The 15,581-nt window shown below is 41.4% G+C and overlaps 1 protein-coding gene across 7 annotated transcripts in view; it reads left to right on the top strand.

Annotated features, from left to right (window-relative positions):
* tspoap1 (TSPO associated protein 1) overlaps nt 1-12,945 on the top strand; it is a 127,143-nt gene extending 114,198 nt beyond the window's left edge. For all 7 annotated transcript variants that reach the window (XM_074671604.1, XM_074671602.1, XM_074671605.1 and 4 more), the window contains 4 exons: nt 1,147-1,259; nt 3,276-3,347; nt 6,137-6,274; nt 6,758-12,945. In XM_074671604.1, coding sequence (XP_074527705.1) covers nt 1,147-1,259; nt 3,276-3,347; nt 6,137-6,274; nt 6,758-7,081 — 647 coding nt within the window. In that variant the 3' untranslated portion in view covers nt 7,082-12,945. The remainder of the gene's footprint in view (nt 1-1,146; nt 1,260-3,275; nt 3,348-6,136; nt 6,275-6,757) is intronic.
* The last annotated feature ends 2,636 nt before the right edge of the window (nt 12,946-15,581 follow it).

Genomic DNA, 15,581 nt, shown 5'->3' with positions numbered 1-15,581 from the left:
CTTACAGAGAGTTTTCCAGCCTCACCTCCTGCTCTCATTAGCCTCATCCATGAGCTCTCTTCCCAGAGCCGTGAGCTCCAGCATGAATCCCTGCATGGTGGAATCTGAATCATGCTGATCAGGTCTGGACAGGGTGTGTAGATGTTATCCTGACCGAGAACTTAAAGTGTGCCAAGATCCACTTCCAGATGCCGGTCAGTGGAGGAGGTGAGGCCAGACTTCGGCCATAGTCGAGTGTCCGGCTTCTCTCGTTGGTTCATGGCAGCCTTTGATGGTGTTGATGGGTGTGGCTGTGCTGTCAGGAACTGCCCTGAGCACCTGGTCGTGACGCCAGATAGCGCCCATCTCCAAGGGCTTTTGAGGAGCTGCTGAGGAGTCCCAGAGATGGACTGGAGATTGACTGGTCTAGGTGGGAAACACAGTCTCTCCTCATCTCTGTTGCTTAACATCAGAGGAAGTTGAAATTACAAAGATGCCAGATTAAATAGGAGATTATATTCTGAGCTGAATATGAGCAGGATCTGGCCACCATGTGTCTACAGTCTGTTATGGATGTTAGCAGCATTCACCTTCATCCATCCTCATCATCAGGACTGTTTGATTGTTTGGGTGATTCTTTTTTCTCTTTTTTAAGAATTGACAAACCAAAAAAAACTCTCTTTTGTTATTTAAAGCACTCCAATCCACCAAAAGCTCTGTTATTAAATCATTTTGAGTTTGTTCTAACACTAAATACCAGATCTAACCTCTGTATGTGGGTAAGTTTTTCATCAACCCAGCTGTGCATGTCAAGCAGTCCCTCCTCTTCCTCACTCATCTTTCATTTCACAGCTCAGCTCACATCTCATTAAATAATTCTGTCTCCCCTTTATTAGACTAACAGAGGAGCTTTGATACAACCTTCATCCTGCTGCACGTCTGCTCTGAATGATTTTGAAGATAACATCATAACTCTGTTTTATTTTCACGTGTTTGTCTGCAGAGTTGTGACTCTCCTCACGCAGAGCATGCCGCTGAGAGAGTCGCACACGCTGAGCCGACAGGCTGCATGCAGACGATCTGACAGGACCTGCTCAGAGGTGTCTCTCCTGTGATGATCAGGCTGTCATGTGACTTCACGTCTACCTCTCTCTGTTTGACTGACAGATCCCAGCCAGGCTGCTGCCCCTGCTGTGGGAAACCCCACTCCAGGAGCTCGGAGGATGGTGGCCATCTTTGATTACGATCCGCGGGAGAGCTCCCCGAACACTGACATAGAGGTGAGACAGTGAGCACATCTCTGATGATGCAGAGTAACATCTGCAAAAACAGAAATCCAAACTAGTGTTTACGTCTTATTAGATTTAGTATGAGCCACATTCATCTGACAAGTCCAGAAAAATGTCTCATTCAAGATATTAAAAGATGAATATCGCATTTTTATTACTTGTTAAGAGTATAAAAAAATCTACCGATGCAATAACAAATATGTACCTGTATAGCTCCTTTTATTCAAGACAGTATTCGTATTTCAATGGGCATCTTGAGGGATCTAGAGGAATAGCAATAATTGACAGATTAATTGAAAAAGGAGAAATAAAAAACTTCATTAAACTGAGGAGAGAATATGACTTAGAGAACAAAGATTTTTACATGTGCCTACAAATCAGGGATTATTTCAATAAAGAAATAGAACAACTTCCTCTCTCTACATTAGAGATAAGTGGGGAAAAGAACGAAAGAGAAAAAAAAACAAAGAAGAGTGGCATAACATGTGTAAGACGCAGAGTAAAACATCAAGCTCTAGAACGTGGAGGAAATATGGCTAGAGAAACATAATACGATTTTTCATCACCCCCAAAATCAAAGGAAAACCCTCACTTGTCCCACAACCTTGCTGGAGACTGTGTGGGGAGTATGATGTGTACCATGCTCATGTGTTTTGGCTGTGTTTAAAAATGAACAAGTACTGAGATAACGCGTGGAAAGAAATAAAAACAATCTTGTGTGATGAAATTCCTAAGACATGTGAAGTGCTGTATCTGGGAAACTCAACACAAGAAAATATTCAAAACAAAGACAGATACCTGGTTGGAGTATTACTTTTGGCATCTAAGAAAGCCATAACAAGAAAGAGGTATCAGGAGGACACCCCACCCCCCACCCCCCCACTCTGAAAAACTGGTTGGACATTGTGGAAAGACTACTCGACATGGAGATCTTTACACATAATTTGAGATTTCAACAATCTATCCGTCCAAATAAATGGAAAAAGTGGATGAACTTTCAAACCCTCCTGAAAGACTGAGGAGAATGGGCTATTTACAAGGACGCTATAGGCGTATTCAGACCTGGACTGTTTGGTCCACTTTAAACGGGCCAGGGTTCGTTTCCCACGCTGGTGCGAACTTTTCATGCAGGTGTGAATTGACACAAACGAACCCTGGTGCAGACCAAACAACCAGACCGAAACCCTCTTTTTTGAGGTGGTCTTGGTCCGCTTCCAAATGAACTCTGGTGCAGTCCGTGGTTCTCTGGTGCAGGTCTGAATACAAACCAAGGTCCATCCCAACTAACAACAGGATACATGAGCCTTTTGGGCCTATAAAGCCACCGTAACCTAACCGTCTTTGGTTCATACCTGATCCTCCGTCTTCTGTTTAGCCACGCTGTTGCTAGCATGTTGTGGGTCAGGACACGCAGAGCATAGCGTCTCCTTGCTGTGCGCATTCATCTTCGCTGTCTCAAAATTGCAAACGGTGTTGTTAAGCCTGCTTTGAAGGAGCTGCTCTTGAAACTGAAAATGATTTTGCAGCTCTAATAAGAGCACAAACACACATGTTTACCTCCATTTCCTGGTCTGTATTCTGTGTGCCGCCTTTGTCAGTGCTGTCCAATGAGAGCACTGATCGTCACACACGTGGATGTGTTTACAGAATATAGTCCACTTGCAAAAAGTACAATCTGAATACGTACTCCACCAAACGAAAAAAATAAAGTCCGCTTTTGGTCCGGACCAAACAAGTGGACCAAAGGACTTTTCTTGCTGAATACAACCTGTATGAACTTTTGTTAACTGACACCAGGTTGTTGTATGACATGTTCTTTTGTTGTTGCCTCATCAGAAAGCGAATAAAATATAAGTATTAAAAAATGTCTTATTCGTATTTCAAGAAACTAAAAGTGCTTTCTTCCCTGACTGGTAGATAAGACGTAACCACTTGTTTAGATCTCAGTTCTCCCAGTGTGTGTGGCCTTTTTTCTCATTCTCTCCCTGCTTTCTCATCACTCACCAGGCCGAGCTGACCTTCAGTGCTGGAGACATCATACATGTTTTTGGAGACATGGACGAAGACGGTTTCTTCTACGTAAGTAAAAAAAAAAAAAAAAGTCACTAGAAAAAAAACACAAGACACAAATGGATCAGAAGCTCCGAGAAAGCTCACTGAAAAGATGACATAACCTGTACAAATAACAGGAGAAGTCAAGGAAGACAGAGAAACAGTGGTGGCAAAAACTGGTGGAACACTTGAAATATTTAAGCAGTTTCAGTTTCTTTTTGATGATGAACTAGTCGTTAAAATCTCCATGAAACAAATTAAATATGTACAAAGCCATTATTAAAGACTATTAACCATAGTTTGGTTTTACAGCTCTCATAAGGAGATCTAGGTTATTTTCCTTATGAAAGGGGTTGGAGTTCATAGGAAATATGCATGAGCTGCTGTAACTGCAGCAAAAGGTGAATTAACCAAATATTTAAGTTTAAAGTGGATAAAAACAGAAGAGCTCACAGCAAACATCTGCATGTTTCATGATCATGACTCAGAGGCAAAAAAAAAAAAAAAGGTTTCAGATCTGTCAGGTGTTCTAATTATTTCAGTCACCACTGTATAACACATTGAAATTTAGCACAGTGGTTTATGAAAGCAGAAAGTTAAATGTAGAAATTAAGAGACATGTGGTGTGATAAAAGGCCTGGGCCTGCAGTTTACAGTGAGCTCCACCAAGACAATCAAGGATAAGAAAAGAAAAAAAACAACTTTGTTTAGTTTTAACACCGTCACTTGATTTTTTTTTTCAGTCTGACATCAGCACACTGAGAAAAACAGGGGAACCTGTGATAATTATTCAAATGGTTTATTAAATGAAATGTGTCACCTCCTTTTTAAGGAGGTCTTATTAACACAAAAACTCAACAGACACAAGTTTATAAAACATTTATTACACCTTTTTATAAATAAATTCATTTTTTACTACAGTAAAAACAGACAACAAGGGGAAAACAAGTAACAGAAAGCAGGACAAAAGTTATAATCAATAATAGACGTAATGAAGTAAACATGGAATGGTTTATTCAGTGATCATCAGAAAAACAGTGATAGCAGGTAGGCTCATGTAGATGATGTAGTTACAGCTGTAGAGGTGCTACAGCTATGTCACTATGTTGCAGCTAATGTAATATGTTAAATATGTTAAATATAATAAAGATAATATGAACAGATTATTCACAGAGGATTATTCCAGTCTGAGGAGAATTAAACCATAAAGGCTGTCTCTACGATAGAAACAGGAAGAAAGAGCTGTGGGATTTGTAACATGAACAGCTGTAAGTAATGAAGGTTAGCAAAGTGTCTTTGTTTGTATAAACTGTAACTAGCGCTGCTGCTGCTGTCCTCTTATTGTAGGATCCTGTAGGTGAAGCTCTCCATATGTGGTTCAGTGATGGTTGTGAAATCTACAGCCTGTTGTTGTCCACTTTAAAGGTCCCATATTCTGCTCCTTTTCTGCAGTTTGATATGAATCATTGATGTCTTCATGAAATGGTAGTAACATGTTTTGGTCCAAAAAGCCAATAAATCAAGCACAGCAGCATTGTTTCCAGGCTCTCATAGCTCCTCTGTTCAGAACGCTCTGATTTAGTGGGCGTGGCCTTCATATGTAAATGAGCCACCGCTGATACCACCCCGCTCTTCAGCGTCACTGAGAGCGATGCCACAAGCTCTGAGTGCACAATGTTTAGAAAACAGCGAAGCTCGTTTACCGTAACATTACAGGCTAAAACAACAGGCTAACCGCAGCTAAAGTTAGCATTCTGAAGCTAACACAGAGACAGGGGGGACACTGAGGAAAAGCTCTTACATCTGCTCCACAGCACACAGCATTTAAAATACTCACATGTCCAGGGTCTGAGGTTTGTTGGTGGATGGTTGGTAATGCACCTGGATTCAGGACCAGTCTATTCGCTAGCCCTCTGTTGTACTGTCCAAAATTGGAAAGCAGTAGGCCATGAAGTGACTAGCACACACATGCACAGTTTTACTGAGTGTAGCTGGCACATTTCCTTGATAAATGAACTCTAGCCACTTTAGTCTTTTCCTCTTCTGAGATGGGAAGCTTGAGCATGAAACTATGTGGTTGTTTACAGCTAAAATCAAAGCAGTGATGGCTGCTGGAGCAGCAGCAGGGAGGGGAGTGGGCAAGGAGGAGGTTCGGGTGGTATCTGCTCTGGTTGACCAATCAGGTCAGACTTGCTCCTGATTATTGGAAAAAGGGAATCGCTGACGTCGGCAAATCTCCAAAATCCAAACAGCTCGTTTTAGGTCAGGATTTTACATTCACAAGCACTACTAAGTACAGGTTTTGTCATTAAATATCACATTGTGTGGGCGGGGAGGAAAGCCAAAGACCCACAAATTTCACTAAAAGAGGAAGAACTTCCTCTTAAAGGCTGCAGCCTGGTACACAAAACCAGCAGAATCTGTGACTGGTAGCAAAAACTGCTGCACAGGTTTTCCTCTGACAGTAAATGGGAAGTAGTTTCTGGAGCAGTGAAGGACACCAACACTGCAGTTCACTTTAAATCTCAGTGTGAGGTCTTGGAGGGTTTGACTCAACCAGAAAAAGCAGCATTGTTAAAAATATGCTAGAAAACCTGACGCCTTCAAATCTGCTTTCATTACCTATGAGTTAGGTCTCTTAAAGAGAAGCTTTAATAAGATGTTATTTTCTCTGCTGGATCGAATCATCTGCTGACCGTAACATCCCAATAACCTCCTGTTTAAGGTCTCAAACTGGGACTTGAGCTGCTGTTGTGTTTTTCGTGGATGAACTGCAGATTAAAAACTGTCTTTGTGTCTGAATGTGTTTCTTTCAGGGAGACTTGAACGGACAAAGAGGTTTAGTGCCCTCCAACTTCCTGCAGGCCTTCCCAGAGGAGGCTCCACCAGAGCCTGCTCCTGCTCAGCCTCCTCAGCCTCCTCAGCCGGCACCAGAGCCCAAGAAGGAGCCTCAGGTAGACCAGGGTCTCCATCCGTCCAGCATGCACTGATCTGTGGACGGCGTCTTTAACGTCTGCTGCACTTTTCACTATGTTTTAATGTGTTTTAATGTTTTTTAACGTGTTTTTGTGTCTTTAATTCTGTCCTGTCACGTTTCTTTTGCCCTCCACTTCGTGCATGGCCTTTACAGAAACAAAAGCGAACAGTACACTTTGAGAATTGATCGTAAGTGTTCCTTCAGAGAAACATTAGAGTTCAGTGTTGAAGACGGTCATCCCCTGTGTCCAGACTCTGCCTCCTCTGCTCCCTCCGTGTAGTTCTGCTCCATCTCTGTGTTGATCCAGATCTGCCCTCAGTGGTTTTAGTTCATGAAGAGCAGTTACAAAGTTTAGATTTCTTATCCCCTGCCTCCTCCTTTGAGTCTGTGCTCGTGGTTCCCTCTCAATTTTTAGAGTCTTTAGTCTGCCTGCTCTAACATCTGTTCCTCTCATCTGAAGGGGACCAGCTCCTCATCCTCAGAGCCACCTGACCCTGGGCCCCTCCTTCCTGAAGAGGCTCTGCCCCCTGAACCGGACGCTCCTCTCCTTGACCCAGAGGACAGATCAGACCCATCAGGCAAACTGGCAACCCTCACTTCAAGCCCCATTTCTGACCCAGACCCAGCTCCAGACCCAGGTCCAGCTGCAGCTGAGTCCTCCTGCCCCTCATCAGTCGACAACCCGACACAGACTGACGGCTCTGCTCCGGGCAAGAAGAAGAAAAGCTTCTTCTCCAAAGGAAAGAGGCTGTTCAAGAAGCTGGGATCCAGCAAGAAGGACTGAGTCCAGGTGTCTCGCGTCTTGTTAAAGCACTTTCCTCTTAGTCTCAGATGATAGTCCGAGCAGTTAGTGGCTGTCAGATCTGATTCCGCTTTAGGTTTTAACGTTTGCCTTAGAGCTCCTGCTTAGACCTGTTAACTTTAGAGAACATGAAGAAGCAGCTTACGACAACACGGCAGCATGCTTAGAGCATGTTAGCGTGTGCAAACTCACACATATATCACCTGAAAACTTCCTAGTGAGCTGATTCACTCAGTAGACTTTAAGCTTAATGAACTGTTCACTCCAGTGGATCAGGATCGTGTAGAGCGCTCTGCAAGAAGGCGCCAAACCACAGCAGACACGGCTAATGAACGTTAGCTTTAACCTTCATGTACTGGTGCCACTTTATTTCTTCAAACGTCTCTTCCTCTGGACTCAAACCAATGCACTAACCATCCTGAGAGGATGTTTTTTAGATCCCTGTCCCCGTCCCTCTCACCTGTCCTCGTCTTCAGTATTTATTAAGATCTTTGTACAGTTATTTATCCGTATCAGACTCCTGGCCTCACCGTGGCCACGTTGCATGAAGTGACATGGAGGTAGGAGGTGGTCGCCGCTGTGATTGGTCAGATCTGATCTCAGTGTGGAGTTAAAGTGGACTGACTGTTGATCAAACAGTTTATGTGAAGAATGTGAAAGTGTGACTGACTTTAGGGTGTGTCAGTGTGTGTGTAGATGAAGCCACCCAGTCCGGTGGTGAGAGTGAAACAGAGGCCTTTTCAGACTTTAACAGGAACTCTTGATGTTTGTTTTCTGTCTGTGTTGGAATGAGACAGACAGAGACCTGAGCTGCTTCAGCTTTTGTTCTTGTGTCTGTTATTTAATATAAAACTGTTACATTTATTTAAACTATCATCCTGTATCTTTAAGAATTCTTTACACTTTTCGTCTGGTTGAGTCTGGTTGAGTCAGTTTCCTACAATCCCAAATGATTTCATCAAAGATCCCCTCCATCCAAAACCAAAGTTCACTCAGTTTAAAGGCACTGTGAGGACTAATAGTCTTTTCAGGAATAAAGACTCCATTTCCCATGAGCACCACATCCACCGTTGTGAAGATGTGACTCTAGTCTAGGTGTGTGTTACTTTTCTTTGTTCAACACAACTTTTCCCAGGATGCAAAGTGACAAGGTATTTATTTGAAGTTACATAGAGCTCTCAGTTTGTAGTTTAGTTTGTAGTTTAGCTGCGTCTGCACCTGCGTCTCTTTCATGTAGGCCTGTCACGATAACAAATTTTGCAAGACAATAATTTTCCAAAATATTATTGCTGATAAACGATATTATGTCAATATTATTTAGATTTTTTTCATTGATGTAATTATGATAAATGGGATTATAAAGTGAGTACACCATATCAAAAGCAAGAAACTTTAATTTCTTAAGAGTATTTAACTGTAATTAAAAGGTCAGGATCTTTTAAATAAAATAAATTTAAAAAAATATATAATAAATTTAACAAACAAGAAAGAGAAAAAAAATACAATGAAAATGAAATGGACTCTCTTTTAGAAAAAAATACATGTCAATGAAAATAATTAATACTAATCAAAAACATAAAACATAGATCCTGTCTCTAAAAAGAAAAAACAAAACTCAAAAAAAAACACAACAATAAAAACTATAGCCTAAATAGTCAAACATTTTGAACATTTCTGGCTTTCAACCGTATTGAAGGGCTGCATTTCTTTGGCAATGTATCTGTCTTTGAGCGCCCACCATTTGGTGCTTTTATTTCTATTTACTTTGCAGACCAAAAGCCTCAGTAAGAGCGGATTGTCAAAGAACAAGGCTCCGCTGAACCTCCCCTTCTTCTTCTTCGTTGCCACTATTTTCAAACAAATGCCACATATCAGCTGGTTGGTGTTCATGAGCTCACACTTTGTTCATTCTAATAAAAAACAAAATATTCCCACACTGGGACTGTGGCAGGCGGCTTAAGAACTCAAATCATATTAGCATGTGTTTCCTCCTTACCCCTCAGGACACTCGCTTCAGCTCTCTCCGTGTGTACGCCGGAGCAGCCCCGTCTTCACCCCAAATACCACATTTTTGACAGATGCTCACTCTGCTATAAATCCGCTATAGAACCTATGCACCCAGACGTTAGGAAAGATAGACATAGTGAGCCATCTTCTCATTCAGCCTCTTTGGTGGAAAGAGAGGAGGAAAACAAACATGCATGCATGTGTCAGTTGATCGAGGCTGGCAAACTTACCGAGGACGTTTTTATTTAACATTCGGTTATTTGATTTATTGATTATCGTGACAGGCCTATTTTCATGGTGTAATTAGTTAACTGGCTGATTATTTGCAGTCATGCATGCCGCTAACGCTGCAGCCAAACGGGCCGTTCCATAACAGAACGTTAGGGACTAATGGTCCTGTTTGTGCATACGGGCCTAGAGAGTGAGCAGAGTTCCTGGATTCATGCTCTTAGGGAGAATCAGACTCTAAGAAACAGCCTTTAGATATAACAGATTTTGTGAAAATAATCTCTTTTAAATCATGAATTAACATCAGGCAAAATACATTTAAAAGTGACACTTTTTTCAAGATCACTTAGAAATTCCTCATGGTTCCTTTAAAATGATAAAAAAAAAGAAACAGAAATCTTATCAAGTGTTTTTGTCTTATTTTCAGTAGAAAATGTCTTTTTAATCTTAATATGAGCCACACTCAACTGATCAGTCTAGAAAAATGTCTTGTTTTATTGTTTTATTAAAAGAAAACAACCAAAATTCAATGAAAAAGCAGATTAAAAATAAAAAGATACAATAAAACAATAAGATTAAAACAAAAAGTTAAAATGTTTTTTAAAACAGATTTGAAGATAAGAGTGGCAGTGCAGAGTTAAAGAGAAGAAATTAAAATGATTTGTTAAAATGCTCTAATAGAAGGCAGCTGTAGAAAGGTGGGTCTTCAATCTGGCTTTAAATGAGCTCAGAGTTTCAGCAGACCTGATATTTTCTGGCAGCTTGTTCCAGATATTTGGAGCATAGAAGCTGAATGCTGCCTCATCATGTTTGGTTCTGTCTCTGGGGACTGAAAGCAGACCTGATCCAGAAGACCTAAGTGGTCTTGATGGTTCGTATGGGATCAAAAGATCATTGATGTATTTTGGCCCTTGTCCATTTAGAGCTTTGTAAACCAACAGGAGTGTTTTAAACTCTATCATCCGACAAACGGGAAGCCAGTGTAAAGACCTCAGAATTATGTCATTTAAAGACAAAAATGAGGTCTAAATTTCTTGTAACAAGTAAAAAAAAATCTGCCATTGGATCAAGAGAAAAGTTGCTTGAATTAAGACATTGTTCTAGATTCAAGCAAATTTTCTAGGTAGTTTTTTTACTTGTTACAAGCAATTCACATCCATCCATCCATTTTCTGAACCGCTTAGCCTATTCAGGGTCGCGGGTGGCTGGAGACTATCCCAACTGTCATTGGGCAAGAGGCGGGGTACACCCTGGACTGGTCGCCAGTCATTCACAGGGCTGACACATAGACACATAGAGACAGACAACCATTCACTCACACCTTGGGACAATTTATATTGACAAACCAGGTGGGGATTTGAACTGGTGACCTTCTCGCTGTGAAGCTGCACACTAACCGCCCTGCAACTTAGACCTAACAAGACAATTTTTACTCAAAATAAGACAAAAACACTTGAAAAGATTTCAGTCTTTGCAGTGTGAGTTTGCTGCTTCCATCACTGATCTTTGATGAATTTGTGTTTGGGGTCAAAGTTACAGATTTGGACGTAAAGCTTCTCATTTAGTGATCTGTAGGATAAGAAAAAGCTAAGCTAGCAGTTAGCATGTCCTGTGTGTAGTTTGCAGATGAATGAAAGGAAACTTGTTCATGTTTTTTCTGTAAGTCTTGAGGGGATTCAGTGTTTGTTTGTTAGTGATGGTCTTCAGAGGAAAAGTTTGCAGCTTTTGCTCATTTCTCTCCTTAAATCCAATGAGGGTTAATCTGACAGTCAAACTTTAAAGAGAAGGATGAGAGTGAAGCCGTGCTGGTTAGATTAACAACAAGTAGCAGCCTGATGCTTGTGATGCAGTGTGAAGGCCTTGGGGATTATGACTGTTGGTGTGTGTGTGTGTTTGAGTGTAGCCTGATGGATTTGTTTAGAGAAAACTTTGAGGAATATTATTTCATCAGGTTGTTTCTGGTTGTGTGAAAAATCTGCAATAACTTTTTTTTCCACGTCATTTTGCCTCTGTGGGGAGAGTCACTGAACCTGAGGCTCAGTGAGAACATCTGTGATTCACTCTGTGACGGTTCACTGCAAAAACTGAAATCTTATCAAGTGTTTTTGTCTTATTTTCAGAAGAAAATTCCTTTTTAGATTCAATATGAGCCAAATTCACATTAACCAATCCAGAAAAATGTCTTGTTTAAAGTTATTTAAGGACAAAAATGAGGTCTGAATTGCTCGTAACTAGTAAAAAAAAAATCTGCCAATGGAACAAGAGAAAAGTTACTTGTATTAAGACATTGTTCTAGTCTCAAGGAAATTTTCAAGCATTTTTTTCTTGTTCCATTGGCAGATTTTTTTTACTGGTTACAAGCGATTCAAACCTCATTTTTGTACTCTGATAACTTGAAACAAGACATTTTTCTGGATTGATAAGTTGAAAGTGGCTCATATCGAGTATAATAAGACAATTTTTACCTAAAAAAAAAAGACAAAAACACTTGATAAGATTTCCGTTTTTTGCAGTGTTCAGGTTTACAGCGTCACACTTCAGAGTGAAGAAGCTCAGTCTGTGACACACCACAGAGAAATGACCCGTCCTGTTTCTGCTGAGCTGAGGTGTGGTGTGTGAGTGTGTGTGTGGATCGCTGAGCCATCCTCTGACTCTGTCTGTGCGTAAACTGCAGAATAATGCCAAACTCTTAGGTGCTTCACCTGTTACCGCGGTAACAGCGGGGTGAGTCCAGCAGGGTGGGTTGAGCTCCTTCTCCAGATCAGATTCCTCATCCTTCAGGTGACTCTCTCTGTACTGTTGGTTTAGTTTGTGGGTGTTGACAAACGGAGCAGGATGATGCCATGGACAAGGACGTGAGGACACAGACACTTTGAATTAGCCGGGACAGAGCAAGACTGAGGCTGTACTGTATATTTAAATTTATTTATTGTCTTTGTTGTTTTGTAAACAGGGGAGTGAATGCTCAAAAGTTGCCGAAATGTACAGCAGTTCTTCGTACTCATCTTGTATTTGACGGCCTTTAATGCACAAGTATTCCTCGACCTGCTGTGTAGTGAGTCGGCGGCTCCGCTGTGGACTGGTAGATCCATGTAGGTGGTGTTTGTAGCTCAGCTCTGCATATTTAGCCTTACCAGAAGAAGAAGAAGAAGACCGTGTTTAGTCTTAATTTGTTGTTTACAGGATGTTTATTGACTGCATGCATACCAATGTTAAACCCATCTTCTGCCTTATTTCTGTTGGTGGTGGTGGACGCAGTGAGAGGACGCCGTCGTGGTGTGTACATACTGAACAGTGTGGTGTTATATTTTCATACAGCGCGGGAAAAAACCTCTTCTTTTGCTTTGTTTTCTTCTTCCTGCACTCATTGAAACCCCGTGTAAAGTTTCCCTTTTTATAAATTCATGTTTTTATCGCCCTTTTGGAAGCTCGTCTGTAAATATTTTGTTAATATTCTTTTTCAGATTTTTTTTTTTTTGCATGTGCAGACGTTGATGGTGGAGGTTCAGAGAGCTCAGATGTAGAGGACAGTGTGACGGTTTCTTTCATTGAGGATCTTTTTACAGGAATAAAATAAAGGATGTATATTTTCACAGAAAACAGACTTTGTGATGTGTTTTTTTTCTTAAAGGAAGAGAACAGAAGACAGGATGTTTTTTTTGTGTAATCTTTATTTAAAGTGACAGAAGCACATCACACACAGAGGATTCTCTCTTCTCTCTCAGAAGCAGATGGTTTATTAAAATGGAGGAAGAAGCTGCGCTCCTCGCCACACACCACCCATGTGAGCAGAGTGGGGTGACACTGTGGGTGATGCGTGGCTTTGTGAGACAAAGCAGCTTCCTCCTTTTTTTCTCTCTGAGTGAGCGCGCTCCTCGCCGCGTCCTTGCTGCGTCCTCGCCTCCCTGAAGAAAACAGTACACTCATCCATAAAGTAGGAAACACTACACTGTGGCGAGGAGTTTAGTAGTGCTTTCTACTTTATGGATGACTGCACTGTACATCCATCTGTCTTCTTCCACTTCTCTCTTCTGCTGCACCTGCACACACACACACACACACACCAACCCCCACCAAACTGAAACCTCCCAGCGCTACACCCAACACTCTAACAGCAGAAAACACACTTCCTGATTTGTCTTCAGACATTTGCATGAGCAGTTTTTCACACAGTTTGTTCTAATTTCTGTCAGTGTTACAAAGACGACAGAAACACCCAGCGTGGCCCCGCCTGGAGGCGTCGAAGTGATGCGCTCACTGAGTCTTGGTCCAGTTTTTGAGACTTAAGTCAGAACCAGACTCTGGTAGAGGAAGCGCTATCTTGAGGAAGCCATCTTGGCTGCCATGAGTAAGCTTTTCTGTCAGAGTCAGACTGTTTCGTTCTTTGAGTCAAATAAAATACGACAAGAAGTTCAGTTGAAGAGTTTTAAAGAATAAAACAAAGAAATGTTTGATACATTAAAGAATTTAAACAAAGAGGATTGATGTTAAAGCTGTACAAAAGTTTGGTTTTCAGTGAAATGCTCTTTGTCCAGACATCTGAATCCAGCCGACTTCACCAGAAGTAAAGTTATGAACAAAGTTTAAGAAATAAAAGTTAAATTTTCTTCTAAATTATGAATTAATGAGTTAATAAATTTGCATCATTTTGTCAGAAATGAGTCAAATACTCATCAGTTCCTCTCGTCCTTCATACTTTACCCAAACCTGGACTCTTTGTGTCTCTGTTGAAGCGTTTGGTCGTCCAAGAGCCTGGCAGGTGTCAACCGTCCGTCCTCAGAGCGGATGAAGAGTGAAGAAGAAGAAGAAGTCGTCTCCTTTTTAACCCTCCTCAGTCACGTGACGTAACCACAGGAAGAGGTCTAACAGTCACAGCCGCTCTTTTTTTCTCCTCTTCCGTCTTCTTCAGCCGGGGCCTTCTGCAGCAGACGCCTTTTTTAAAACGCTGACGAGACGAGGAGGCAGTTTCTGCAAACCACACAGCTCTGAGCGAAAACAGAGCATCAGGGAAACACATTCAGTGCTTCGTTTATTTCTCTGTCGTTTTCAGAGTTTCTTTACTTCATCTCTTCAGTTTGAGATGGTGTCGCTCACACTCATCGGATTCAATTCATGAGAGTTTCTGCTCTGACTCCATCCTCTACACACACTCTGATCAAACATCCAGGGTCCAGCATCTTCCACCAGAAATGAATCTTGACTCATCAAGCCCCCTGATGAGTAAACCAGCTCCTGTGAGACGTTAACTGATAATCTGACGTCTCTTCTCTAGAAACAAGCCAGAGAAAAAAAACCCTCCCTGTGTGTTTTTCAGTCTGCAGCTCAGATGGTGTGGAGACAATCTACAACAGGAAGAGCCGTGTCTGTGTGTGTGTGTAAAACATGCTGTTTATCACCTTTCAAACTGAAATTATCTGTGTAAAAACTTTAGATTGGGTCATTTCAGCAGAGGCTGATGTTTCCCTGAGAGACTGGTCAACATGAGTCACAGGTTTCAGCACCAGAGAGCAGAAACTTTGACCCCATGCTTTAAAAATGATCTAAAGTCAGACACATTTGGTGGGTTTACGTTCCTGAATCCTCTTCTTTAAAATCAGAGATAGTCTGCAGGTGTGACAGCTTTAATCCCTGTTACATTTGTGTAGTTTAATAAAGTGAAAGTCTGCAGGTTTCAGATCCTCCACAGAGCCAGTCTCTGACAGGAGCCATGTGATGTCTCCTCAGTCCACCTGCAGCTCAGAGCGAAGAACAGATGACGGATTAAAGTCGCACTGACGACTTTGAGCAACGAAGAAACATCACAACATGAACTTTGACGGCACAGAGTAAAAACCAAACAGTCAGAGCCATAAAAACAAAAAGACTTATTTCTTATTTCTGTCTGTGATGAGGAGCTGCTGTCGTCCACAGTCCGACTAGAGACATTTTAGTGAGGAATCTCAGCTTTAGTGAGCAGGTCTGCCTGTGTACAGCTGCAGTTGTCTACAGCAGGGATGTGTAACTTTTAAAAAGATGACAACTTAGAATAAGTTCTGAGTTAGCTTTCGCTCACAGGTTTTATGCCTCACTGCTTTGCTTCTCCTTTCACTCTAAATCTGCACTGCAAAAAAGAAAAAGAAAGAAACCTGAGCAAGTGTCCATGTCTTATTTTCTGGTAAAACTGTCCTCATCAAACATAATTTATGCAGCATTCATGAGTAAGTCAAGAAAAAAGTTTGAGTTAAGTGTTTTTTTGACTCTTTGCAGC

The sequence above is a fragment of the Halichoeres trimaculatus genome, unplaced genomic scaffold, assembly GCF_033239565.1.
Source record: "Halichoeres trimaculatus isolate MK-OKI-2021-1 unplaced genomic scaffold, fHalTri1.1 fHalTri1_scaffold_6, whole genome shotgun sequence".
Lineage (NCBI taxonomy): Eukaryota > Metazoa > Chordata > Actinopteri > Labriformes > Labridae > Halichoeres > Halichoeres trimaculatus.
Note: the sequence above shows the minus strand (reverse complement) of the source record. Positions and strands in the feature narration are given on the sequence as shown.